The following is a 25,732-nucleotide window of genomic DNA, read 5'->3' on the forward strand; positions in this document are numbered from 1 at the left end:
CTAATGTAATTAATGGACTGATCACATTTAAACCTCTCAAACAGACTTTATTCCAAAAACAAGTCTTTTATTACTTCCAGGTCATTGTCAAACAACAAAATGGAAGCAATTATCATCTTCTAGAGAATATAAGTTAAATATAAATTAAATTAATGTCACTTGTCAATTGTTAACAACAATGCAGCTCCGAGCTTTGTCCGGTCTACTGTCTTTAGAACTGGAGAAGAATTTGCACATCCAAAACCATGGTGCACGTGTCAGAAAAAAGAAAAAAAAAAATCACATTTCAGAGTAAAATCCAACATCAGGCCAACATCTGATGGTGGCACTGGAACCAACCAAAGGAAGAACTTAAGTCCTATTTGAAAATCTAAAAGCTTAACACTACTTGTAACTTAATATGCTTATTATTAACTATATGAGTACAGTTAAGGAAGATCTGCAACATGCAGCATGTGATCTGCTGAAATTAAAATGTTGTAACAAGAAACGGATTAAAGGAGAGATACTCAACTCTGTGTTTCACGGGAGAAGAAGAGATGGACGAGGCGCTGCACTCGCAGGAGTCAGGAACAAGACGTCAAGGGACGCACAATTAGACCTCCGAGGGACTTTCTGCAAGTACAGGCACTCAAATGTTCATGCAGTGCCAGAAGTAACAACTAGCCTGGAGAAATTAAAATTAAAAAATCTCACATGAAGTATATCACACCTACCCAAACCTTATTAACTTCAATTTCTGTGTCTTGCTCGGTCAGTAAGTACAGCAGATTTTGCGTCAAAAAAGGGGAAACTGCAAAAACAAAAACTAAATCCCAACGGTCCATCTACATTTTGTCTGTCCCCATGAGTCACTGATTCGTCTATTTCTTCTCCTCTTATGGGAATGTTTGCTCTTACTTTTGGAAACTTTATAGCAATCAGAAAAATCATCCAAAAAGCAGATTTTGTAAACAAATGTATTTAAGTCTTCCAAGTATGTGAGAAGAGTTATTTTGAACATTTTGTGCACTTTGCATGGCGCTCACATTGGCAGGGTTGAGGGTATTCAGGCATCCCCAGGATGACGCACACTAAAACTGGATGCACGGTACTGTGGTGTAAGATGCTGCTTTGCATTAAAGCCTGTACCGGATGGTTAAACGGTGTATCACTTCCACAGCTTTGTGAGGATATCATGGATAGATTCAGCAGTTTGTTACTGTGTGCTGAAAGTATGTTTAGAGCATTTGTGGCAAGTTTGGACCAACATCATGCAAGGGAGTACTGTCCAATGGTCACACTGCAGTCACTCAAAATCACATCACAACATCCTTCGATGTACTGCCCAAAACACAACAAGCAAGTGGCTACAACACCTACACCTCTTTTCTTTCCGTTAATGCCAGTCTCTACATGCTATCAAACCTCTCGTCTTCATTTCCCAGTCCTTTCTTCTTTCGTCTCCCTATGTGGTAGATAGATAAAGATGGATAAGCTTCTACTATTTTGGCTATCCACAACTCACAGTGTCTCCATTGTGCGACAGGACAACTGCTAGGCAAGTAAGACTTGTTGACAATCTTCCGTTGTCTACAGCTCATTGGTCAGCTCATCCGCAAATTCAGCCATGATGTCATGCACCCAGATGTCCCTTTCTTCCTGTGAAGTGTCGACCAGGAAGACCGTCAACTTCCTGTCCCAAGGGTTAGTGGCTTCCTGTACGGCCTCCAGCTGGGCCACGAGTGGTTTCTTCTCCACGTGGTTCCTGAAAACAATGGAAGCTTCCTCCGACCACTGCCTTGGCTTAAGTCCTAGAAGCGAGGCAGGTGCGTAGGTTAAGCCCACAGTCATGTTAATGATACAATATTACATTTAATGCTGCATAAAATAAACGGTCAGTAGGAATTTGGCTTGTTTAGCTTATAGCCATTTCAATGACGTACATGTGACTGTACACTGTGTTTCACAGTGGAACTTTAACAATAAAAAATAGAAGAGTGGGTAGGTTTCTATAAAAAATGTTGAAGTGCATGTGGGATGCTTCCAAATTAATCAAGAAAATACTATCTTCAGATTTATATTGTATCCTTTATATTGCTTATAGTCCAAGTTAGAGGGTAGTATAAAGTAGTTTGAGTTAGCTAGCTGTAGAAAGTAGTTAGTTATATTAGCTAGTACAGTTAGTATTAAGTAGTTCGAGTTGGCTGACATTAAAAGTATGTAGTTGAGAGTTAGCTAGTTGTAAAAAGTATTTATTTATCTAATAGTATAACAAAGTTAGAGTTAGCTAGTTAGAGTTAGTTAGGCCAGTTTAACGTAAAAGCTCACCATATGTTTTATAATGACACAGTGAGATTGAAATATAAAGTAACAGCAAATGGAAACAGTTCACTAAAGTCAGAGTACTTCAAAGCAGCACGTACATAGATGTGTTTAGTTACACTGAACCACAGCCATAACACTGCTGTGGTGGAGCTCCTTTCTACTCACCAGCCAGCTGAGCAGTGATTCCCTGGAACGGCAGCTGTCTAAACTCTTTGATCAGAGGTCTGAGCTGTGTGCAGCTGACCAGCTCATGTTTACCATAGTCCAATTCGTACACAGACACCAACCCATTGGTCAGAACCCCCTTCACTAACACACGATGCCAGCTGAGAGAAGGAGAGCGGATATATTTAGGCAAAGCTACAAATGCAGACAGAAACATGACAGAAGGAGCTGCATATACTCAGTGGAAAGCAGAGTAACTCACCTGTTCTCCACTTTAGCAGCATATATCTGGTTCTTCTCTATGTTGAGTGGTTTCTCCTCCGTTTTATTGTAGTAGAGAATCATCTCTCCCATCAGCACCACCAGTTTGTACATGTCTCTCCATGGCTGCAGAACAAAGTGGCCTGGATGGCACGCCACGGATACATAGACATCTATGTTGTTTCCTGAGAAGAGAAAGACTTCTGTGTAAACACTTTTTTTTAAAGGCTACATTGAGACCAGAAAAAAGTGGACTATCTTTATCACCTGCTGGGGGCAGCTCTAGTAATGGTGGCAGCTGGAGAGAGGATGAGGGGGTTGATGGTGTCTCTGGTGGGCTGGTGGTGGTCGTGTTGCCTCCTCCACCTCCTTTTGGTCCTGATAGAGCCTTCCTGAGATGAGGCTTGGCTGGGGCAGAAGTTGATGTTGGACTCCCATTAGTGCTGGGAGTCTTGGAGGATAAAGTGGCTGTGGAGGATATAGTGGCCGTGGAGGATATAGTGGCTGTGGAGATCTTGCCAGGGCTGTGACATTAAATTAACAGACAAGGAATTTAGTGTTTAAGGTAACACATATAATTATTAGTTATATAGTGAGGGGATAATACGGGTGGATGTGAAAGCAGCGGGAACCTGTGGCTTGTCAGGAAAACATCTGGTTGCTGTTTGAACAAGTCGGACTGAGCCATCTGATGGTTTAGGCTGCGGGCCGGGTCGTGGAAGTTCTTGTCTGTGAAAAGGTGGACGTAGATGCATCGCTTGGTTTCATCTACCTTGGCAACCTTTGGGGCAAATGTCAAAGTGAGTGTGGAAGTGCATTAGGAAGAAAAACAGATAGACTAAAGAAATAAAAGCATAATTTGAGTGATTTAGTGATTTCTAAAAAATATATGTATATATATATCATTGTCTCATGACAACTAGCATGACTTCAGTAAAAAAAAAAAAAAAAAAAAGACAACAACTAAAAAAGATGTTATGGAAGGATGGGCATCATACCTTCATGCTACAGTCCGTGGTGTTGAGCACTTTCTCTCGAAGCCATTGGACAGCATCTGGAGTCCAGGATCCAACACTGACAGCCAGGTCTGCTAGACAGCACTTTACAGCCTGAACACAAGTTGCTGGAAGTCATTTTCTGTATGAGGACAACAGAACACAACAATCTCCTCTGGACGTATCATTGCCCATGACATAAAAGATATGGTTGCTGACCTGTGGCGGGATGGCCATGAGGTCTCGAAGAAATGGCGATGGAATCTCTCTGAGCTCAAACACCTCGACAGAAGCCTGAACACCCACATCGATGAACAGGATGTCCAGCACTCTGCTGCCATGCAGGTTGGTGATCTAAAGACAGAAATGTAGAAAGAGAAACAAGGAAATAAACTAAATGAAAATCAATGAGTACATAGAGGTATAAACTATTATATATAATGCAGGAATTAAAGTAGGCTTTTATGGTCCAGTAATCTGTACTACTAAAAGAATCATTGCCAATATGCAGTACCAGGAAGAGGGGACAGCAGCTGCCTCCCAAAACACTGCTGTCGCTTCATCTACACTGCTGCCAATTAAAAACCATTGTGCACCGTTTATATCACTTTGTATGGTGAAGAATTTGGGTGCTTTCAGGGATTTTGTGGTGCATTCAGGTGCACCTCATAAACTTTACTTGAATGGCCACAAAGGTTTTTAAAATGGGAATGTTAATTTGTTTTTGTTTTTTTAATGTACACACATTTGCCATTATCATTATTTTTTCAATACAGCATTAATGATTAAATGCTACAATCATAACAGTATCCAATTCAGTTCTACATAGGCAGAGTTAAAGAAAAAAAAATCCGTAAGAAAAATAAATAAATTGTTATCAGTAAACTCAAACACAATATTCTTGTATGACAGGTCCCCAAGAGCCTACTGCAGCATTTTTTAATAATTACATGCAGACATCTGGTGTGGTGTCCGTAACTCACACTGAAAGGTATTGAGGCATTTTACTTTTAATCATCTCTTTTTTTCATTTATTTTCCCAAAAGTGCTGCAACAAAGGATTACTTTTACTGTCCATTTATCTGCTGATTATTTTTCTCATTTAGTCAATTTATTGTTTGGGCTTTAAAATGTCCGAAAATGTTGAAAATGTCACTGAGTGTTTCCCACAACCCAAGGCAACGTCCTCAAATGACTTGTTTGTCCACAACCCAAATATATTCAGTGAACTGTCACAGAAGAGTAAAGAACCAGTAAATATTCTCATTTGAGAAGCTGGAATCAGAGAATTTTATTTTTTATTTTATTTTTTTAAATACTCAAACCAAATGAATTATTAAGTTAATCGTTGCAGCTCTAGCACCTAATGTTCTGGAAATGCAAAGACAGACATTTGTGAACTGTTCAACTGTAAAATGTATTCTAATTTACAACAAAACAAATCGTTATGATTTTGAGAGTTTTGTAAGTGTTCACTTTTTTTGGTGGCACTTAGAGCATTTAAATAAATCCCTCACTATACATGATATCAGGAGTTTCTAATTTCTTTCTATACCCTGCAGGTATTAAAAAAAATTACGCATGACGCTGGAGACTTGAGGAGCACAATATGAAGGGAAAACGGACAAAACCTTGAATCTACTTTCAAACCTGATATAATGACTGTTAGATTTTCTACCTGTTTCATATTGTGTCTCTCTGCTGTAACTGTTTGACTATTGTAATCTGTACATCCAACAGTTACCGGAGCCATAGCCAAAATCATGATAGGCTTGTTAGTATTGTTGATAAACATAAGATTGAGATTTCTGCTTTTAAAACGTACTTGTTGAGGGGATAATGCAGTAATTTTGATGGTGATACACATTGTTAAGTTTTTCTTTTTTGATCTCTGCTCTCAGGATAACTGCACCTGCTGCTTTTGTGCAATTATGACCTAAGTTCTTCTTTAAGTCCAACATCAATCATATGTAGATTTGTGTCACTGTCTGTGCTGCAGGGGACATCTTACCTCTACACGGGACCATTTGCCTTTGTAGCGAGCCAGGCATCCTTTCCCACAGAAGGGTCTGGATACCAGGAACTCTGATGTTACCTGGAACAGAAATACGTTTCATAAAGACACCATTAGAATCAGATTACTGTTAAATTCCACTGTACACCAACAGATTGCTGACGTTACAGAGTGTTTAACTGCTGCTTTATGACTGCAATAAAATGATACTGTAAAAGCTCACACAAACATTTCACAGGCCCACCCAGTCTGCTGCAGCTGTACACTGCAATGACATCATAGATAAGGACTCTGGATCTGTGATTACTTCAAATGTAAAGTGGCTGTTGTTGATGTTTCAAGAAATTAAGAATTGGAATTATGAATGATTACTTTAATTCTTGATGAGTAGTTTTACCATCTTTCCTCTATATTTACACAGTTAATTGATCATAACAAAATTACCATCATTGGCAGAGGGATTTACTTAAACTCTTCTCTTCTCTGCTCTTCTTAACTATGAATTACCAAAACTGGATATTTATTATTAACTGACAAAGTTTTTCTCTGAACCTTCTATTGACCAGAAAAAAACAGTCCATCATTTGTATGAAGTATGTTAAGAAAATGGCACGTGTGGTATCTTATTACTTACTTGCACGCCCTTAACACTGATGTAGAGCATTACTGAGCTGCAACTACGAGCTTTAAAGGACAACAGTAGCACACCTAGAAAAAGCATCAGCTCCACTGTGCTACCTACAGATTAAGTGGCTTGGCAAGATTATCAGCCTAATCTCAATCTGTCCACACAACTCTGCCTGAAAGAAGCAACACGGCACAAATACATTCACAAAACACTTAGTGAGTCCTGCTGTACTCTGTTTACTCCCCGTGCATGTGGTGCCTAATTAAACATGTTGGAATGAACACATACACACAGCTAAGCTTCATCTGTACACACACATCAGCACATTTTTGTCTTCTCACTTCCATTCAGGAATACGCAAAACATCTATGTGCACCCCATGTGTGTTCCATTTCTAAAAAGCAATGTGCAAAAGTAATTTTTTGGCATATGATGTATACATTATTAGTGACTTTATTTGGGATGACAATTACATTTAAGTGAGATGAGCTCCTTTTTGGTCTTTTACTTTGAACAGCTACAAATATTTACACAGAGTTTAACTGCTAGGAAGGAAATTACAAAGAAATGGCTTCAGACAGATGCTTCATCCAAAGAGAGATGGTATGAAATCATTTATGAAATATTGGTGACAGAAATAATTGCCTTTTCAGTGAGGCTCCAGGATATTAAATTTGGGCAAATATATGTGTTATATAGTTTCAAAATAAAGTGATGTACCTATGGTCATTGCTGTAAACAAGTGTAAGGAAAAAGCTCATTTATGTGTTTTAAAATATTTTTCGTCAACAATTACACAACTGAATAAAGAATGAAAATGTACAGTTTGACTGAGACATCAAATGTAGCATGGCGTTCACCTGTGAGTGGAAGTTTGTCTCAATATTCTCCAATATCTCGTTCAACTTGGCAAGACCTCTGGAGGGCAGCTGACAGTAGATGGTCCCATCTGAGCAGACGCTTCTGACACTCACGTTCATGTAAGCGCTGTTCACCTGAGGAGAGCCAGAGATAAGAGTGTGCTGTGTACGTACACAGACACAGACACACACACACACACACACACACACACACACACACACACATACACACACACAAACACAGACACTCTCTTGTACCTGTAACGGGCTGGCTAGTGTCTTGTCCTGCAGGGCTTTCATGCATGCGGCGTTGATGTTGACATCATCATCCTGCGACGTGTCGTAAAGGACGATAAGAGGGGTCTGCCCTCTCTCTAGGATCTCAGCCAATAAGATCTTTCCACTTGCCATTGTCTCAAACTTCTTCAGCACAGCAGGCTCCTGACAGAATGGCTCCAGGCCTGTACACACACACGCATGCACACACACATACACACAGTTTCATCAATTTTAACTAGGAGCCAGTACATGATGGGGAAAAAGGAAAATCCGAGGGTGAAACAAGAAAGATAGAAAAGTAGAGTGCATTCATTCCCAATTCAGAATCACCTGCCAGTTTGCACTTGGTTGCCTGGAAAGGCAGTTGGAAAAACTTCTCGTGCAGCTCAAACACTTTGGTTTTGCTGATCATCTCCGAGAAGCCGTGATCCACATAGTAGACCTACAGATCACAAGGCAAAGACCACAGAAAAAACTGATACTTCCTCATATCTCAAGAGAGTTCACATGCTAACTTTTCCCATACATAAATTTTTTTTTTGTCCAGAAAAAATCTGGATCTGGCAAACACTGCTGCGTGTGGAAGGATTGTGGAAGTCAGTCAAACTAAAACGAGTCTGTTCCTCCGTCGATGTGTTTCCCATATTCAACGATGACTGGCATTTAGTGACGTACCAGTTCTAGCTTGTTCAGTGTACACCTCTCTAGTGACAAAATTTGTACAGACAGAAGTCAGTATTGTCAACCTCAGACATTTTAGGGTTCAAATCATAACAAAAACACATTTTTGAGTGGAGGGGGACTTTATAGATATACTATGTAGGATTTTTCTAAAAAACCAGCGACAAAAAAACAATGGTTACGCTTGTCACAAAATCACAAAAGTGAGCCTCTGCCTTCAGCCTATATTTCCTTGTTTTCTTCTTATTTTTATTGAGGTTGGCTTTTAGTTTAACTTTTGGTTTTCACAAATAATAAATGGTCATCCTGTATATCTTTAAGCAAATTATCCTCTGCCTCACAGAGCACCTTTCGTCGTCAATTGCTGTGTCCTTAATTATTTTCTTGACTTCTCACCTTGACCTTATCGGATGTGACCTCACAGACTTGCGCCCTCAGAATCTCCTCCTCCTCCTCCGCCCTGACGGCAACCAGCTGGCCTGAGGATGGCGATGCCAGAGGAGCTGGACTGCTTTGGTTCAGGCCGTAAAACTCCCTCATTTCATCCTCCATGGACTCTTGGGCCTGGGAGTAACCCTCACCAATGTACCTGAGAGAGGAGCAGAGACAGACAGTGAGGAATTCATGAACTGCAGAGTCTTACAGCACATCGCACATGCAGTTCTTTCGTACCTGAGTATAACTCCATTGGTGTTGCTGGCCTCCACCACAAGCACAGAGGGGTACTCCTCTTTGGGGATCTGCAGAGAAGGCACTGCATGGTTACTGAGCCTCCTCCCTAGCTCCTGCCTCAACCTCAGCTCTTCCTCACTGGCCGAAGAGTTTCTCCTATTACAGTTCTCATCCTCTCCTCCTCCGTCTCCACTGCTGTTCCTCCTGTACAAGATGGCCCTCTTGGGGTTGTCGGGCATCGGGTAGTCGATGGTGCAGATGTCGGAAAGGAGGTGCAGGTTCTCCAGGACATGTCCGGGCAGTTTGAACTTAAATAAATAAAATTAAATGGATATAAATGATAAAGTGCAGCTAGCTCCTGAATTTAGTTAATATGAGCGTGTTTCAAAATGTTACTGACTTTGTAGGTGTCCTGGAAGAGCTTGGGAAGCGCGTGGGCCCACAGGCCGTTGGAGTACTTCACCAGCAGCTCCTCCAGTTTCTGCTTCAGGTCTGGGCTGAGGTGGCGGGGAGGAGGGCGGGCTGGGGACGATGAGGACGATGGTGGAGTCTGAGGGGAGCGAGAACCAGAGCGAGAACCAGAGCGAGGCGGATGGGTGTTGGGGGGTCTCTGCTGGGCGGGGGACTGCACGGGTTTGTCTGAAGGGGTGTTTGAGGGTGGGACAGAGCCAGAGGTGGCGTTTGGAGAAGATGTGGCGGTCTGTTCCTTGGCAGGGTAGAGTAGCAGCTCTGATGGGTTGCTGCTGCAGGTTTTCTCCACCTAGGAGAATAGATGGAAAGGACTTATCATGAAAGCATTTACTATTTTCTTATATATAACATGCACAATATATGACATCATAACCTATGTAAATTAGATTGTGCAAGCAAAAAATAATATTTAAGAAAATAAGTGTGTATTTGATTTCAAAAGTAATTATTTAAGATAGTCATTTGAAAACAGAAACTATAATAGTAAAATATACAATAACTGCAGTAACATAATGATAACATACAGTGCATATGTGCGTCCAGGTCTCCAGGTCTTTGATGGCCTCAGTGGGCATGTCCTGTTTATACAGCTCTCTGTAGATCTGAGGCAGCTTGGACACCCAGAACCCGTTACTGTACTTCCCCAGGATCTCCCTGATGCGGCCCTGGACCTGCTGAGGGTTGTAGGGCTTTCCTTTCCCTGAGCTCTCGTTCAGATTCAAGGGTGCTGGAGAAGAAAAACAGAGGAAAAGGGAGATTACACATGTACACATGCTGGCAATTACTGCTTTGATCTTCTTACCCCTGAAACAAATGGGTCGCATGGGGTGCTTTCCCTAAAAAACAAAAGCACTCACTGTTGAAAGAGACGGATGATTTGAATCATAAAGAATAATGACGGTGAGGCATCTTCAGTCATGGTTGCTTTTTCCTCCTCAATTTGTCTTTTGATGAATTGGAACTTAAATGGGCTAGATAAGCAGACGAGGAAACTTCATAGTGAAACTGACCCCTTCGGCCTCTTGCACTTTAACTGCAAAAGTTGTTAGACTGCAAGAAAAATCCTCCAAAACATGGTGCTTGAAACTTACTGACATTCAGTATTCATCTAAATATGGATATCAGTACTAGCCAGAGGTGTGGACTCGAGTCATGTGACTTGGACTTGAGTTTGACTCAAGTCACAAATTTGATGTCTGTCGACATGACAAAATAAAACTAAAAAAATACTTGCAAGGCTTGCCTTTTGACTTGAAAGTACTTGATACCTTACCACACACACCAAAATGAAAAAGTAAGTTATTTAAAAGGGTCATGAATAAATTTATTTCCCTTCTTTTCCTGAATCAACTAATGTTAATATTATTAATTCCCAGCAAGTTGACACTTAATTCTCAAGATCAGCCACTTTGTTTAAATTAAGTTGTAGGAGAGAACAATGAAGAACTAACGTGCTGCTGAGGGCCACTTGGAAAAAATAATACCTAAAGTACTTTTGTTTGGGTACAAATCTATGCAAATCTAAACGAATTGCAGTACATAAAACGTGCAGATTAAAAATTACAGACCGAACAACTTCAAAACTTTTTTTTAACAAATAAATACAACATTTAGCAATCATTCAAGCTTTTGTAATTTTATTATATAATGACTCTATTGTTAAAATGACACTAGCTTGATGAAGAGCACGTCACAACTTGTTTCGGACTCCAAACTCAAAGTTTAGGACTCTTCTGGGGACTTGACTGTAAAGACTTGAGACTTACTTGTGACTTGCAAAACAATGATTTGGTCCCACCTCTGGTACCCGCTGTTGCCAAAGCCTTTTTAAATTTAGTAGCAACAGCTTCAATAATATAGTGTGAATTCCTAGAATGACAATAATTAAACAGAGCCCTATTTTACTTTCAGGCGAAGGTCTTGCACATGTTCTTAACAGAAGTCTCACATGAATATCATTTCCTCCTCACTCAGGGATGTCTCTTTCCAGACAGGAAGCATTGGCTCTTAAACCAGTCAGTGTCAAACGTTAACAGTCTCCTCTGACTGTAGGGGCCTGAAATAAACATCTTAAATGGCTAAGGCTTTCAACATATGTGCCTCAAAGCTATGCTGTCCATTACATTTCAGTGCAGACTGTATAGACCATAGCCCTTCTACAAACAGGCAACATGACAACAAACATATTCTTAGTGAAGGAGGTACAGAGGAGGAGGCTGACACAGACACCTCGTAGCTGATTAAACTCATCAGGAAGCTCAGATAACCAACTGAGATGAGACTGCTGTTTGTTTGCTGACAGTTAACAAAATCATGAAGATGACGTGATTTGATACTTCACTACAAGATAGCGCAGCATGGCACTGGAAAACTGTCCTTTGCTTCGCTGAGTCTGAAATATCCTCTGGTGATGCTTAGAGCAGCTAGGCAGCACTTCGACTGTCTGAAGTTATACAGGTCTGGGCAGCATTTCTATTCATTTAGAGGACAAAAAGCTACACATAATGTATTTTTAGTGTAATAAAAGCAGCCTGTCCTACTTACGACCAGTCTGTTGGGAGTTCCTGGAAAGGTGAGCATGCACCTCCTTCTGAAACCGTGACGGGAGGGTCATCCTCTTGTCTGACCTAGACACAAGAGAACAGAACAACAGAGCATTACTCTCTATGAGCCCTGGAAGAGAAGAAAACTGGGATGAAAACAGACCAGAAACAAAACTTTTCTCTCAATATTGAACTTTCAAAAGCTGCAACATTCTACATCCATTATTTCTTGCATTATTTCAAAAAGAAAAAATAATCACTTCGGACCCCAGGCTTGGCTAGGCCTAGTTCTGTGCTGCGTGTCTGATCCTTAATCTCTCATTAGGCACAGCACAGTCTGAGATCTTCAAGAAGCACTAAAAGTCTAACTAGATAACCTGATTACGTTCAGAGCAAAACAGAGTCCTTTTTTGGTTTGTCCTTAGTAACACAACCCATTAATCAAACTGTTCTCATCCTCTGTTGGTCTAGAACAATGGGTCATGAGATAAAGCACACTGGATACAGCATGGCACTGTAGATGCTACTCCTCATTTTCAGTCAGCGACAAACTAAGAATGCATAAAAAGATTTCTACATTGTGTCAGATACTGATCTGTTTGTAGTCATAGGTGAACTTCATCTTGTAGGCCTTTTCTTTCTACCCAGCCCTTCCACACCCTCTTCATCCCATCCTTCTCATGCTTGCTGCACAGTAACTGCTTTGTTTAAAGATTCCTCCAAAATCTCCTGACTCAGCCTGTCTGTCCCCTCTTCAGTCAGAACTCCTGGCTCATCCTGGTACACAGCTAATAATGGAAACAATCAATTAAAAGAGCAGAACAATTTACCTCCTGACCCTAAATGGCTGTGAGAAGGTTTAAAGGAATTGAAAGCCCCATACACAGATCACAGAGCATAACGTCAGAAGTCTGTGCACTCCACTAACCTAAATTAGCTTTTCTTTGTGGAGGTGGTTAAATTATATTACAGCTACATCAGCCATTACTGACAATTCTCTGGCCTGAACACAAACACACAACCGATTTAAGAGACAAATTATCATTTTACTCATAGTTTCAGGCTTCATTTCATCATTTCATTAGAGAAGCAAATGACCAAAATTGGTTTTATAATGTCATTTTTTTCCAGGAGAATAAATGTTTAAGTATCCAGTAATAGCAGTAGAGAGAAATCCACTGTTTGTGGTCCAATATCGATTGCTTATAAAACATTGCAACTATGACAGTGCAAAAGGTAATGTAATGCAATAAAAATCAAATTAGCAGGATACAAGATATTAAATCAAAATGGACATTATTAGTCTTAATCCTCAATGCCAGAATCTCAAGGACAAATGTCAGTTAGTCTTCACACACATGGATTAATTGTATGTGTAGATACTGCCAAGCATACACTCTAATTCTGAGGAAAACACTGAAATAATATGCTTTATCTAACCAACAGTCCAAAAATCAAAACCTATTCAGTTAATTATCAGGTAAGCATCTATCAAATCTGTGACATTTTATCTTAAAAAAAATACTGAAACTTATCTTTAAAAAATTTAAATAATTGTCAAATACTTTCCTTTTTATTTATTCATTTTTTGGCTTTTGCCAATGTGTGATGGGACAGCTTAGTGTGAAAGAGGGAGATAGAAGGGATGACATTCAAAGTAAAGTATAGCCTCCAAACAGCTATTCAGTGCACCCTGTGATGATATTGTTTCTAATCCAAGTTCAAGATTGTGGTTAAACTTTTGTCTGGAGCCTATTAGTCTTAAGACTGAACTTTGATTTTCATTTTGTCATCACTGTACAAATTTATGAGAAAGGAGAGTGTAACTTGAACACCAGGATTCAAAAGTCACCCAAAGAGTCGCCCAGCCTGCCACACAACCTCACCCTCATACTTTCTCTCCCCAAGCGGAGTAAGCATTTGCCTGAACATACACAAAACTCTCCCATCAAGGAACGGACTAGCCTTCTCGGCCCATTTCTCATGTGTTTTGATAAAAATATTTATTAAAACTCTAATATGTTGTTTTTTTTCCTGATTTGTTTGCTGAATGTACCACTTGTACTGCCAGGCATCCCATAGTATACCTGCAAGCACACACACTCGCACACACAAATGATGATAACGCTGGCTTGCCAACGCACTGTCCAATGGAAGATCTAGAGGAATACAGAGAGATGTGCTGATTCACTCTGTGTCGGTTTAGAAGCGTTAATCTACCAGAGAATAGAGCGGGGATTAGAAAGGGCTCACGTCCCCCCTGCTCCGGGCTCGTGTCCCCTGCCAACGCACCAGGCTTCCCACCCTCCTGCCCCATTGTGCTGCGGAGGGCCAGCAACACACTGGACACCCGTGGTGACACCAACAGAGGACTGATGTCAGTTGTTTTTACAGTGGACGGACGAACGGAGCCGTGGATGGATGGAAGTGAAGAGAGCCAGTCAATGAGCTGGATTAATCTTGGTTCACGGTTTAAGCAATGCAGAGAGATAATATCTCGCAATGCTTCTAGGTGACTTCTTCAATAACAATGAATCTGGTTTTTCACTCAGTCTAGGTCATAGTGAATCTGAAGCTAAAGCGCCCTTGAATATGTACTGAATTTTGGAAATGAAAAAATAGATTTGGGTCATTTAGCAATAGAGAGGGATGAAATTGAAGGAAGAAATGTGGGGAGTGAGGTGAACAACTTACAAACATGTAGATGAGGAGGCAAAGAGAAGAGAGGCAGAAAGAAGTGAAGAGAGGAAAGATGCAGACAGAGACAGTCAGACAGAGAGAGAGAGAGAGAGAGAGAGAGAGAGAGAGAGAGAGAGAGAGAGAGAGAGAGAGAGAGAGAGAGAGAGAGAGAGAGAGAGAAGTAGAATAATCTAGAGAGCACATCATCAGCCCAGTGCTGAATAAGCAGCAGCAGGGAGGCTGTTTGCACTCAGAAACCAACCAGAGTTCAACCAGCCCCCATTCACCAGCAGCCTATTCTGATTCAGCTCAGACCACACAGGTGGGAGGAGAGGAGGGGGGGCAGACAGACAGAGAGGGAAAAAGGAAGAGAGAGACAGAATTGGTGACATGATTGATTTTCATTGCATTCTGGCTGCAGTCTGGACTGCATGGTGGAGAGTGACAAGAAAAATATAAGAAACTGGTTAAAGACATGTTATTCATCACTCTAAAATATCTTCAAACAAGGTTCCTACAGCTAAAGGCAAGTTAGATGTAAGACCTTTTACGACTTTTTTTAATTCCACTCAGAATTAAATTTAAGACAAAAAAAAACACAAACTGCCAACAATTACTCAACAGTTGGGAGTATTTTGCCCCAGTGTTTATTATAACATAAAATGTGACTTGTTTTGTCTCGTAGCGGAGACAGGGGTAGACCAGAATTATCTGCTGTTTGTTGGCAAGTTTTGTGTTTCTCTCTTTGCCTCAATTCCCATTGTGCAGAGCCTGGTATGCATTGCCTTTACTGGTTTACTTTACAGCGAAATTTTGGTTAAATATGCAATGTTTCTTGGATCTATGTTATGTAGTTCAGGGTACAGTGACAGCTAGCAAGCAGACATTGGATCTTCTGCCTGGTTGTTAGTTCCACTCTCCTGATGGGGTGACGTTGATGCAAGAAAAAGGAGGGATTTTACCACTTTTTTTGATATTTTACAATGTAATATAAGAAGAAAAACACTTCTGAAATCCTACTTCCTATGTCTTTGCATTTTTGAGATTTAAGACATTTTATTACCAATTCAGGCCTTATCTTTTGATTAATGAATTCAATGCCTTTTAAGGCTTTTTAAGGATCTGCAGGAACACTCTTTAAATGACCCCAAAGGTATTTTTTAAAATTGTCTCAGCCAGTTCGAATTTTCTAAAGCATGTTGCCCTGCAGAGTAAATCTACAGGAAACTGGCATGAGATCTAGCTTCTCTGAGCACATGGTCATTTGCACATTCCTCTTCTTGGATTCCCTCAGCACTGTGGAAGCCTGGTTAGTGACTTCCACATATTATTGTGCTATAAAATCCCACAAATATGTGAAGACCAGGCTTCAGCATCGAGATGTAAGCTGAAGTAGTCTTTTCACGCTAAAGGCCTTCAAGAAATGAGATCTTGAATGCAAAATCAATGTTTTGTTGGAGCAAAAAATGTGTTTTTGTCTTTACACCACAAAATTGACGACATCAAATCATCTCAAGTAATAACCTTATTTGAAGTAAATAAAGGGTTCCCACACATTTTCATGGACAAAATTTAAAATCTTTTTGGTGACTTTTCAATAACCCACAATTAAGAAAATCTTGCCCTACTTACTGGGCATTTTTTCCCAACATCGTATGTAAGCAAAACCTCCGACACTGACAGTAATTAGCGCTTTGTTTTGGTCAACAGCCACAGAAAGCAAATCTGCTGTTCTGTTACATTATGTGGACAGTTATTCACCGAATATTACTGTGACTATTTCATTAAACAATAAAACAATTCCATGACTTTTGCAAAACTTAAATGATTTTACTAATTTCATGACTTTTCCAGGCTTGGAAAATATGATTGTGAAATTCCATGAATTTTCTAGGTTTTGCATGAACATGGGAACCCCAAAATTAACTATGTCCAACTGCTTACATATAATTAGCTCCTACCCATTCCCCTCACTCACTTCTCTGTAGGTTGGTTCCCTTTCCTGTTGGGTGTGTTCTGATTGGACATCTTGTTCGGATGCGCCCCAGTCTTGCCCTCTGACTGGCCATCCCTCATGTCCCTCGCCTGTCTGAAGTCTCCATGTCCCGCCCCTCGGCCGCCACCTCCTCCTCTGCCCCCGCCTCGGCCGCGATGGTTCGGTTGCCTCAGAGAGGTTTGAGGTTTGGCTGCGCAGAAAAAGACAAAGCAAACAAGAGACGTAAAACTGTACATCACACACACACACACACACACACGCACGCACACACATACACTGACTCAGCTAAACTTGACGCTAAGACCGAGGAGTGCTTCTGTCTGGAGGGCACAGTGTCACAGATAGCTCAATATCACAGTAGGTGGGGTGAGTAACATCATAGCTCCAGTCAGTGGGCCAGAAGGCAGCAACAACACAATGTGACAAATTAAAATGACATCATTTCAAGAAGTTGAGAAAACTCTCCTGTGTCCATATTCATGGATTTGCCTGTGTAAGTTCCCAATTGTATTTTGTCATAAATGGGTAGGAAAGGTCAAGGAAATATACCTATTTGATTCAACAGTTAGATGAGAAGACTGATACTACTCCCATTTCACTGCATTCCCCACTGAGCAGGGAGTCGATTAGCTTATCTTAGCTTAGCTTAGCATAGCATAGCATAGCACAGATACTGGAAGCAGGGGGAAAACATGTAGCACCAGCTAAAGCTCAATGATTAACTTATAAGCTACAGCACATACATTCCTGTAAACTACATGTCATTTTTACAACACTGTTTATGTTCAGATTAAGCAATTTAAGATGGTTATTACTGACCTTTCTGACTGCATGCATATTTTTGAATTCTGGAGAAAGCCAGGCTTGCTGTTACCCCTTGTTTCCAGTTTTCATGAGAAATTTAGGCATATGCACAGTACCCTTTTTGCATCGTCTGATATAATAACATTGCACTAGCCTGGTACTCAAAATGTCACGTGCTGCTCTGTTTATAAACTTGTCTAAAGCATTCAGTACTGTTGCACGTTTATTATGTTCAAGGAATCTGTCCTGTATTAGTTTGAAAAACACCCCTCTCAATGATTACAATGTGTAAATATGGGTGATATAAATATTACTTCAGGTGTTTCGCAGGGTTCTGTGTTAGGTCCCATATTGTTCTCAACTTACAAAAATGATATGTCCTTGCTCATGCTCTGCATAATTAAAATTTAAGGTCTGACTCAACTGATTTCCAACGTCTTAAATAAAGATAAGATGATGATTGAATTAAGAGAAACAACACCTGGTTTTAGCTGCTCAATAGAGTGGTGTTGATCTTCTCATCTAACTCTCAACAGCAAAGCAAGTAAGTGTTTTTTTCAAAAGATATTTAACAATAGATGTATCTCATTTAAACATACTAATACACTTCAAATATATATATTAGCAACCTTCTAAATATACCTAGTTTGATTTTATTTTACACTGATTGCTATCAATAGTTATAGAGGAGTGAATATCAGGATACTGGTTACAAATTAAGGTGAATACCTGTGTAAATATGAAGTGGGGCTCTGCTGTGAAGAAAAACATACTATATAATATGCCAAACACTAAATACATATGCTATATACTTTTAATAAGTAAATAATGAATAAATGATTCTGTGTTATGTTTTTTGTGGAAAACTCCTTCAATCCTTTTAATTGGATGATTAATAAAATGCTTAATTTTTCTTAACAATTATCTCCTCAGTTCAAGTCTGGTGACATCATCACTAACTGCAATCTTTGACAGTAACTGCATGTTCAGTAAAAAGCCCAAAAGCCAGAGTGCAATGATCCTAACATCTCCCCCTCATCACTTTCATGTTACATCATTCAACCACAACATGACCAGCATGACATCACATTCCTGCTGAGTGACATCACCAACGCACCCTGTTGAGCATAACCCTTAGTCATTTCCACTCACACTCCTTTCTTTTCAGTTCTCCCTCCTACTCCTCCTGTTTCCTCTTTAATCTTCACTCTTTTCTTTATCTCTTTTTCCCCTCAGCATCATCTAGAACTTTCTCCTGCTTTGTCATCCTCATTGTTCCTGCTGAATCTCATTAAATCTTTCCAATGACAAAACACAAAAAGCAGCTTCATCAGCCCACGTCTTCAAAAGTCATCAATAAGCAACCTCGATTTCTACATCCTATTCTTTTCTCTTTGTGGAAATGCTGCTTAAACCCAATGAGCTTCTGACAGTTAATCGGTTAACCAATCAACCAATTAATGAATCAATACAACTTCCAGATGCTTACATATTATAGAAACTCAGCACACACGTCGGCGCAAGCTTAAATCCACATGCAAATATAGACAGAACAAGCACACACACTCGAAGCAGACGCCGCGTCACCTCACCAGCATGGACACACAGTCCCTGGTCTGTCTTTGCCTGAATATTAATATCCTGGTGAGGTGGTGAAGCAGAGAATGAGAGAGATGAAGAGGTTGAGTCAGCTGCTCTCCGCTTGCAGCTGAGTCTCAGCCGCTATAGGCTGCATTAGCCTCAAATCTCAACACCCCACCCCACTGTCTGCCTCTCATTGACTCCCCCCTTCCCTGTCATCTGTCCACCCCCTCCCTTCTTCCCACTTCACCATCCCTCTGCTTGTCTTTTCCTCCGACACTCTCTCTCTCTCGCTCTCTCTCTGCCTCCTCTCTCCTCTTCTCCCTCTCCTCCCTGCACTACCACCTCCCACTTCCTCCTCTGGCTCTCTGAGAATGCTCTGCAGCATCACAGTCTAGTGGAGGTGTATGTGCTAAAAAGGCATTTCTGTGCATGTGTCTGGATGTGTTCATGTGTGTAGGGGTTTGTGAGATTGCATATTTGCGTATGTGCTGGTATGGTAGTTTTTATGAGTGTTTGTAGAGCATATAAAGTCTGAAAAAGTCGAATAAAGGTTCAGAGCTGTGTGTGAATATACTGTAAAAATATATGTGAGCTCTTTGTACACATATTAACCTGACACACCTGTGCAACCTGAAAAAATTTGCATCTGTCTGCTTGAGTGTGACATTTTTCCTGCCTTAGGAACCGCTGGGTTTCACAGAGCAACAGTTAAAACAGGACAGTCATTTATCCACAAAGTGTCGGGCTGCACCAAAGAAAGCATTTGCTAACGTTGCATTGTCACAGTACTGATACAGGCACTGAACACTTTCTAGTTTTCCATTGCTGCAACACTGCTGCACTATAGCAGCAGCCCCAAGAGGAGTCTGGAAAAGGTTTGGAAATATTCAAGAAGTTGCTGTTATGGTTTCTAAATGGGGTTTTCCCGGCTGCAGCTTACTGGGACTGAATTAGTTAAGCTGAGTCTAATATTTTGTCTAATATGTTTTGTAAAAATGTGTTTAGAAAAGGTATGAGCAAAGCACCTCTTTCATCATCAATATGCAGACAGGAGGGATTTTCTACAGCGAAGATATGCAGTCAGTGGCCCACTTGCCAAATCCATACCTCTGGTCATTTAGTTTACAGAGTGTAGAGTGCCCCAGGGATGACGTTATTCTGTGGGCTGATGCAGATGTTAGCAACGCTGTGGTTCCCTTATTAAAAAAATCTCGAAAAGAAAATAAGCTCTGTGGCAAACAAACATTATGACAAGATAATCTTCACAAATGAACACCCCTTTAGGATTCCTGATGCCTAAAAGCAATTGCCAGAAGTAAAAAGCTAACATTAGGCTAGAAACGAACTACATTACGGTTACACGATTTAACATTGCCACCACAACAAGGCTGTAAAGCAATGTGATGACATTCTTTTGTCTCATATAGCCACTTGTTAGCAACTGCCTTTTTTCAAATACATGAAAGCTTCAGAGTTAACAAGTGGGATATTTACTGACATATTTTATGTTGCAGAATAAAATGTGAAAGTCTCCTAAGCTTGTGTTAACCACAGACCTTATTTCAGGTACTGTATGAAAACAAAAACCAAATAAAAACAAACAAATGCTGACACTGAGATGAGGGAATCAGAGTAGCTGAAATGCAAATTTATTTCCAGGTTTTAGGACTCACTCACTACCGGGGAACTCTGTATGTACTGTATATATATTTGTCTGTACATATATATCAAATTTCTTGAATTTATTACTGGCAGCACGGAGAGGGGTTTGAAACCACATTTATCAGGTTGGAACATAACATTTTTGGAACATTTTAGAAATTAAAATAAATAAATACAACAAAAAAAAGACTATTTTATGTCCTGACATTTCAATTTTTTCTCAGGGAAGTCCTAAATACAGCCCTGAAAGTGAATGCTAACAGCCAGTGGGCATGAGCACTCACAGCATGCAGGCATAACACACTGACTATAGCAAATTATCATGTCCTCTTGTCTTCCTCTGAATTGCTGGATCACTTTAGTAGCTTTTAAACCCACTCAAAAAAAAAAGATGGCAATCCAAACATTTTGACAACAAACAAACAAAAAAAGGAACTGATAACAGGTAACTGACGGTTAAGATTTTAACATTATTTCATTGCTTAAAAAAAAACATCATATGATAACAGGACTGATATTATGAGGTCATTGGGCATTTTGTGTCAAATTACATGCACTGTATCTCAGTGCTGATATCAATCCAGAGTTCTCTTTGCTATGCTGTCAAACATGTTTTGAATAGTGCTGCCACATTCATGCACATTTGGAGAACATTCAAGTCCTTTATAAACATGCATTGTTCTATTCCAGTGCGCAAACACACAATGCTCCAGCACACACAAGACACCCAACACCAGCTTGTCTTGCAGTTCAGCTAAAGTGCTACAGTGCTGATCACAGAGCCACTGAGCAAGTCGACTGTTTAGGATTTTATCTCTTTAATGTCTACATTTATTTGCACTCCTTTAATAAAAAAGGCGGATTACTGATTGGGTCTACTTCTGCTGTGGACCTTTTAGGATCAAAAGTAAAATTACAAGCTTTCAAATACTCAGCATTTGTAACCATCTCAAATAAGCTTTAAGATAATTATGAAGTGGATGTTGCATGTGTTCTCCTCATAATTTAGTAGTTACTGTAATGCCATTCAGTCTAGTACCTAACTGATTTAAGCCACCTTGTGACCCAATAAACATCTGTGGGATTGGATAGAGCTAAATTTGTGTTCTCCAGAAATAAACGGACAAAAAGGAAAGCCTATAGGATTACAGGTGGTATGTGCAGCTTGTGAAACTGGATAATAGTTTGTTGAATACTACAATGGAAAAGCTGTTAGATCCAAAATCATTGCCTTGACAACCTGGTCTCTCCCTTAATTCCTGAATGTATTAGCTTGCTGTCTCTTATAGAGAAACTGTCCCATGTGCACAAATGCAACATGTGATGTTTTTCAAACTCTCCATAAATTGATTTGGCTTGAACTTTAGGTGAGACCAAAATAGTTCAGTGATAAGCCTGAAGCTTTGCACGCCAAAGAATGCTTGAATGAAATTCAATTAAGACATAGAATTGAGGATTAGTTTTGTGATCAGCTAAGGAAAATAAGAGCTGTGTATCTGTGTTAATGCTTGAAAATACCACAAAATGGCGGTCAAAAATCTTACCATTGAGGACAAGCGGAGCAGCCGGTTTGACCCTCATCTGAGTGTTGACCAGGTGGGGTCGGCCTGTCTTCTTGGAGCTGCGCTGACGAGCCACCACCTTAGCTATATGGGCTGTCTCACTGGCTCCTGAGGCAAAACACACCATCTGCAGAGAGAGAGAGAAAGTAGCTCTTAATGTAACAACCCACTGATAAATAACTTGCCGTCAACAGTCTCTGAATTTCATCTGAATTAAATCCTTTCAGGTTATATGATGTGCTTTTTTTCTTTTCAAAATGGAGGCTAGACAAGTGTTTTTGGCACCGGTGAAATATATAGTTTGCCTTGCAATACTCCTTGCTCCTACTAAGTCATCACTCATGCTCAGATTGATGATATATTTCAGCAAAAGGTGGAATAATTAGTTTTTATCAAATCATGGCTCAGTTTGTGTACATATCTCTCCTTCAATCCATTCTGCAACACACACACACACACACACACACACACACACACACACACACCTCTCCAGAACGGCTGCGCTCTGTGCGGACTACAGAGGGCATGCTGGCTAGCAGTGCATCCAGGTGGTTGTGTCCCATCTGTTTGTATGGTATCTGCTCCCCGGTCAGCTCTTTGTACTCTGATTGCAGACGGGACAGTGACACTCCGCCTTTGTTGGCCTGGAGGACAGCCCGCAGCATCTTCTTCACCAGCTCCACGTCAGCCATCTGAAAAATAAGCCACTAATAAATAAATAAGTAAGTAAATAAACAAAACTGATGCAGAAATAGTTGAAAGGTGGAAATGGAAAAGGCTCCACAACTGCCATCTAAAAAGAATTCAGCAGGACCAACACATAGCACTATGGTTATGACATAATGACAAACTCTTTTCAATTAACAATTTATGGCAGGAAGTAAATCTGAGAGTGACAGCTAACGATGATGATGATGATGATGATGATGATGATGATGATGATGATGCAAGCTCATTCAAACTTGCAATAGTCTGCATGCTCAGTTGCATCCTGTTCATATCATGTGCCAATGGCTGACTGGTTAGGCCAGTTTTTATTAAAGTGTTTATTAAAGTAAACAGTGTATTTCACACATATTACACATTCTATGTGCAGTCACAGTGGCATTTGTTTTTTGACATATTAGTCATAGTATATGACCAAAACCAGCTTCTACCACATCCATTTTGTCAAGGGAGAGGAAAGCCAACTTCCCATTCTTATTCTCTGTCTAATATGCAGGTATTTATTGGTATTTTTTAAAAAAAGTTACAAACTATTGCTATACAGACATTTTGGTGCAGGACGTTAGGGTTCAATGTGTTATTAATTTCCCCCGGTGTACAGACTCTTACATTCCATCTCCCTGCAGAAACACACTATCCATTTTCAGCTTGTCTGCAGCCAAACCAAACTGCCCTGAGGAAGTTACAAAAGTCTTCAAAGTACAACCCTGAGCCACTGTGATCCTCGTAGGAAGTGTAATAAAGGCTACATCTCAATATTTAAACAAAAATTCTGATAGTAAAATCTTGCGGACGTGGAGACACACCCTCAACAAGCAGCAGCTTCAACTTAACGCTCAGAGGTCTGTTCACAAGTGTAACACTGTAGCTTCTAAAAACAAGTGCCCCACCTTTAATCGCACTCTGAAATTGTTACATTGTTGAAATTTCAGAAATACTTTTCACTGCTGCTGCTCAGTGCAATCGCAGGAATATACACACCGCAGGATGAGTCCATGTCATCAATTGTTTATGTCGTATTAATACTGTTTTCAGAATGACGTCCATATGTATAATAACATTGTAACATCGTTTCTAGATTTTTCTCTAAAAAGTGTATTTGCTGAATTGCAGAGTTCATAAATATATAGGCTATTCCTTACTGAGCATACATAATAGGCCTACTATGAAGAAAAAGGTTTAAAAAAAACTGCACAGAAAACAAGTCAAATGAACTTGTCAGACTCATATATGCTCAAATATTTGAGCATTAGATGAGTTTGGGCCACTTGTTGATTATGGCCACATTTTGCAGCGCAGTCAGCAGACGGGACAGAGAAACTATGAATGACGTAACTCGTCACACTTCAACTCCACACCCTCCATCGGGACCAAACTATTTGGATTAAGTTGCCTTGTCCTTTTTTACTTTCTGAACAAAACTCCATTTAATATTCCAGGCAGGGTAAAACAAGCCGGTAAAATATACCACATCCAGTGTATAGTCAGCTCAGGCAACAAAACAGCGCGTAATATCGAGTTAAATCCTGCTGCAACCGCCGGCAGCTCGTCAAGCTAGCTACATGATGCTATCAAAAGACCGGAAGCACGCAAATGTTGCCTTCATAGTAAAACTACTGAGCATCTTCGCATAGTCTTTAACCATGTGTTTAACTCGCACACCAGTCACACAAGCCATTATTTTGAAAGTAAGCACCGGAAGTATATGTTTGTATCTTTGCTAGCTTGAGAGCTTTCGAGTCATCCCAGCCGGGAGTATCGAAAGAGACAAAATAACAACACCCGGCAAAACTTCGTCGGAACCGAGTATTTTACAAGTCCATTTAAGTCTGGATAAAAGCTATAAAAAACTTTCTACCTTGCTCTAAACAGAAGGGATGGTGAAGTCAGGAGCGGGTCCGGTCGCTGTCAGTGCTGTCACCGCCACAGGGCTGAGCTGCGGCCGAAGCACTGTCCTCGGGTGTCTGCCAGCCGGTCCAGGCACTGCCTCTCCTCCGCCACCTGATTGGTCGGCTGAGCGCAGGCTTCTGGCTAATTACATGTCAACGCATTCATCCCGGGGCCGCAAAACAAGGCAGGGGTCTAAGAGCAGTAGATGAGTAACAAATCACATTTGAGAAGTGAGAATCAGAGAGCGGTCAATATTTATGCTTGAGAGAAATTGCTTAAATAATTAATCAAAGTAGTTTGTAATACATTTTTGCAAGTCCACTACTAAATGCATTGACTAATTATTGCAGTACTTTAATAACTATACCTAATTATTATCTTTCTAAATAATATTTCTAATGTATGTTTTATTTTTCTATTAACCATTTGCTTGTTTTTTTATATTTGACAAAAACAAAATATCCACATTTATTTGTCTGGTCAGATGCTCATTACTTTTTCAAACACATGCATTTTGCAAAACGAAAAAAGAAAGACAAAGCAAAAAACAAAACCTATTTACAATGAACTGAAAGTGAAACTTATCTTTGCTCCCTTCAAAGCCAAACTTGTATACCAAGTTTTGTTTTTAGCGAAATGCATGTGTTTGGGAAGTACTGAGCATATGACTGGATAAATGAAATTTAGATTGTACTATACCTGGTGTGTAAAAGTTCATAAGCTGATGTTTTGATGTAGTTTTGCTGTAGTTAAAGGTGGCCTTCAATCAATAATTAAATCAATACATTTACAGTTTCCATTGACGCATGCGAGAAAAACACATTTTTCTTTACAAATGCAAGGTAAAATGACAAAAACGAATTTATTTACAAATGGTCATTTTGTGGGTGAAGTTTTACTTCAAAACAAGGACGACAGTGATAAAGCATTGTATTGTGTTTCTTTTACCCTTG

General features: G+C 40.1%; 1 protein-coding gene across 3 annotated transcripts; it reads right to left on the reverse strand.

The window, feature by feature from the left end:
- Positions 1 to 26: 26 nt before the first annotated feature.
- Positions 27 to 24,904, reverse strand: tdrd7b (tudor domain containing 7 b). Of its 3 annotated transcripts, none has more exons than XM_042511840.2 (20): positions 24,748 to 24,904; positions 22,649 to 22,855; positions 22,146 to 22,290; positions 16,534 to 16,741; positions 11,878 to 11,960; positions 9,858 to 10,060; positions 9,263 to 9,622; positions 8,863 to 9,170; positions 8,587 to 8,779; positions 7,840 to 7,951; positions 7,489 to 7,691; positions 7,231 to 7,365; positions 5,740 to 5,823; positions 3,948 to 4,082; positions 3,732 to 3,842; positions 3,366 to 3,514; positions 3,001 to 3,257; positions 2,735 to 2,918; positions 2,473 to 2,633; positions 27 to 1,793 (listed from the first exon to the last, which is right to left on the reverse strand). In XM_042511840.2, exons 2-20 carry the CDS (start codon positions 22,853 to 22,855, stop codon positions 1,573 to 1,575), a joined length of 3,459 nt encoding a protein of 1,152 aa, XP_042367774.2. In that variant the 5' UTR covers positions 24,748 to 24,904; the 3' UTR covers positions 27 to 1,572. The 3 variants fall into 3 exon arrangements, with proteins under 3 accessions (XP_042367774.2, XP_042367775.2, XP_087929816.1); XM_042511841.2 differs by having other exon boundaries at positions 22,649 to 22,870; positions 24,748 to 24,847; XM_088073690.1 differs by lacking the exons at positions 22,146 to 22,290; positions 22,649 to 22,855; positions 24,748 to 24,904 and adding an exon at positions 18,948 to 19,096.
- Between the last annotated feature and the right edge of the window lie 828 nt (positions 24,905 to 25,732).

This window comes from Plectropomus leopardus, chromosome 23 (assembly GCF_026936395.1).
Source record: "Plectropomus leopardus strain MGB_pleo_1.0 chromosome 23, ASM2693639v1, whole genome shotgun sequence".
In the NCBI taxonomy this organism is placed as follows: Eukaryota; Metazoa; Chordata; class Actinopteri; order Perciformes; family Serranidae; genus Plectropomus; species Plectropomus leopardus.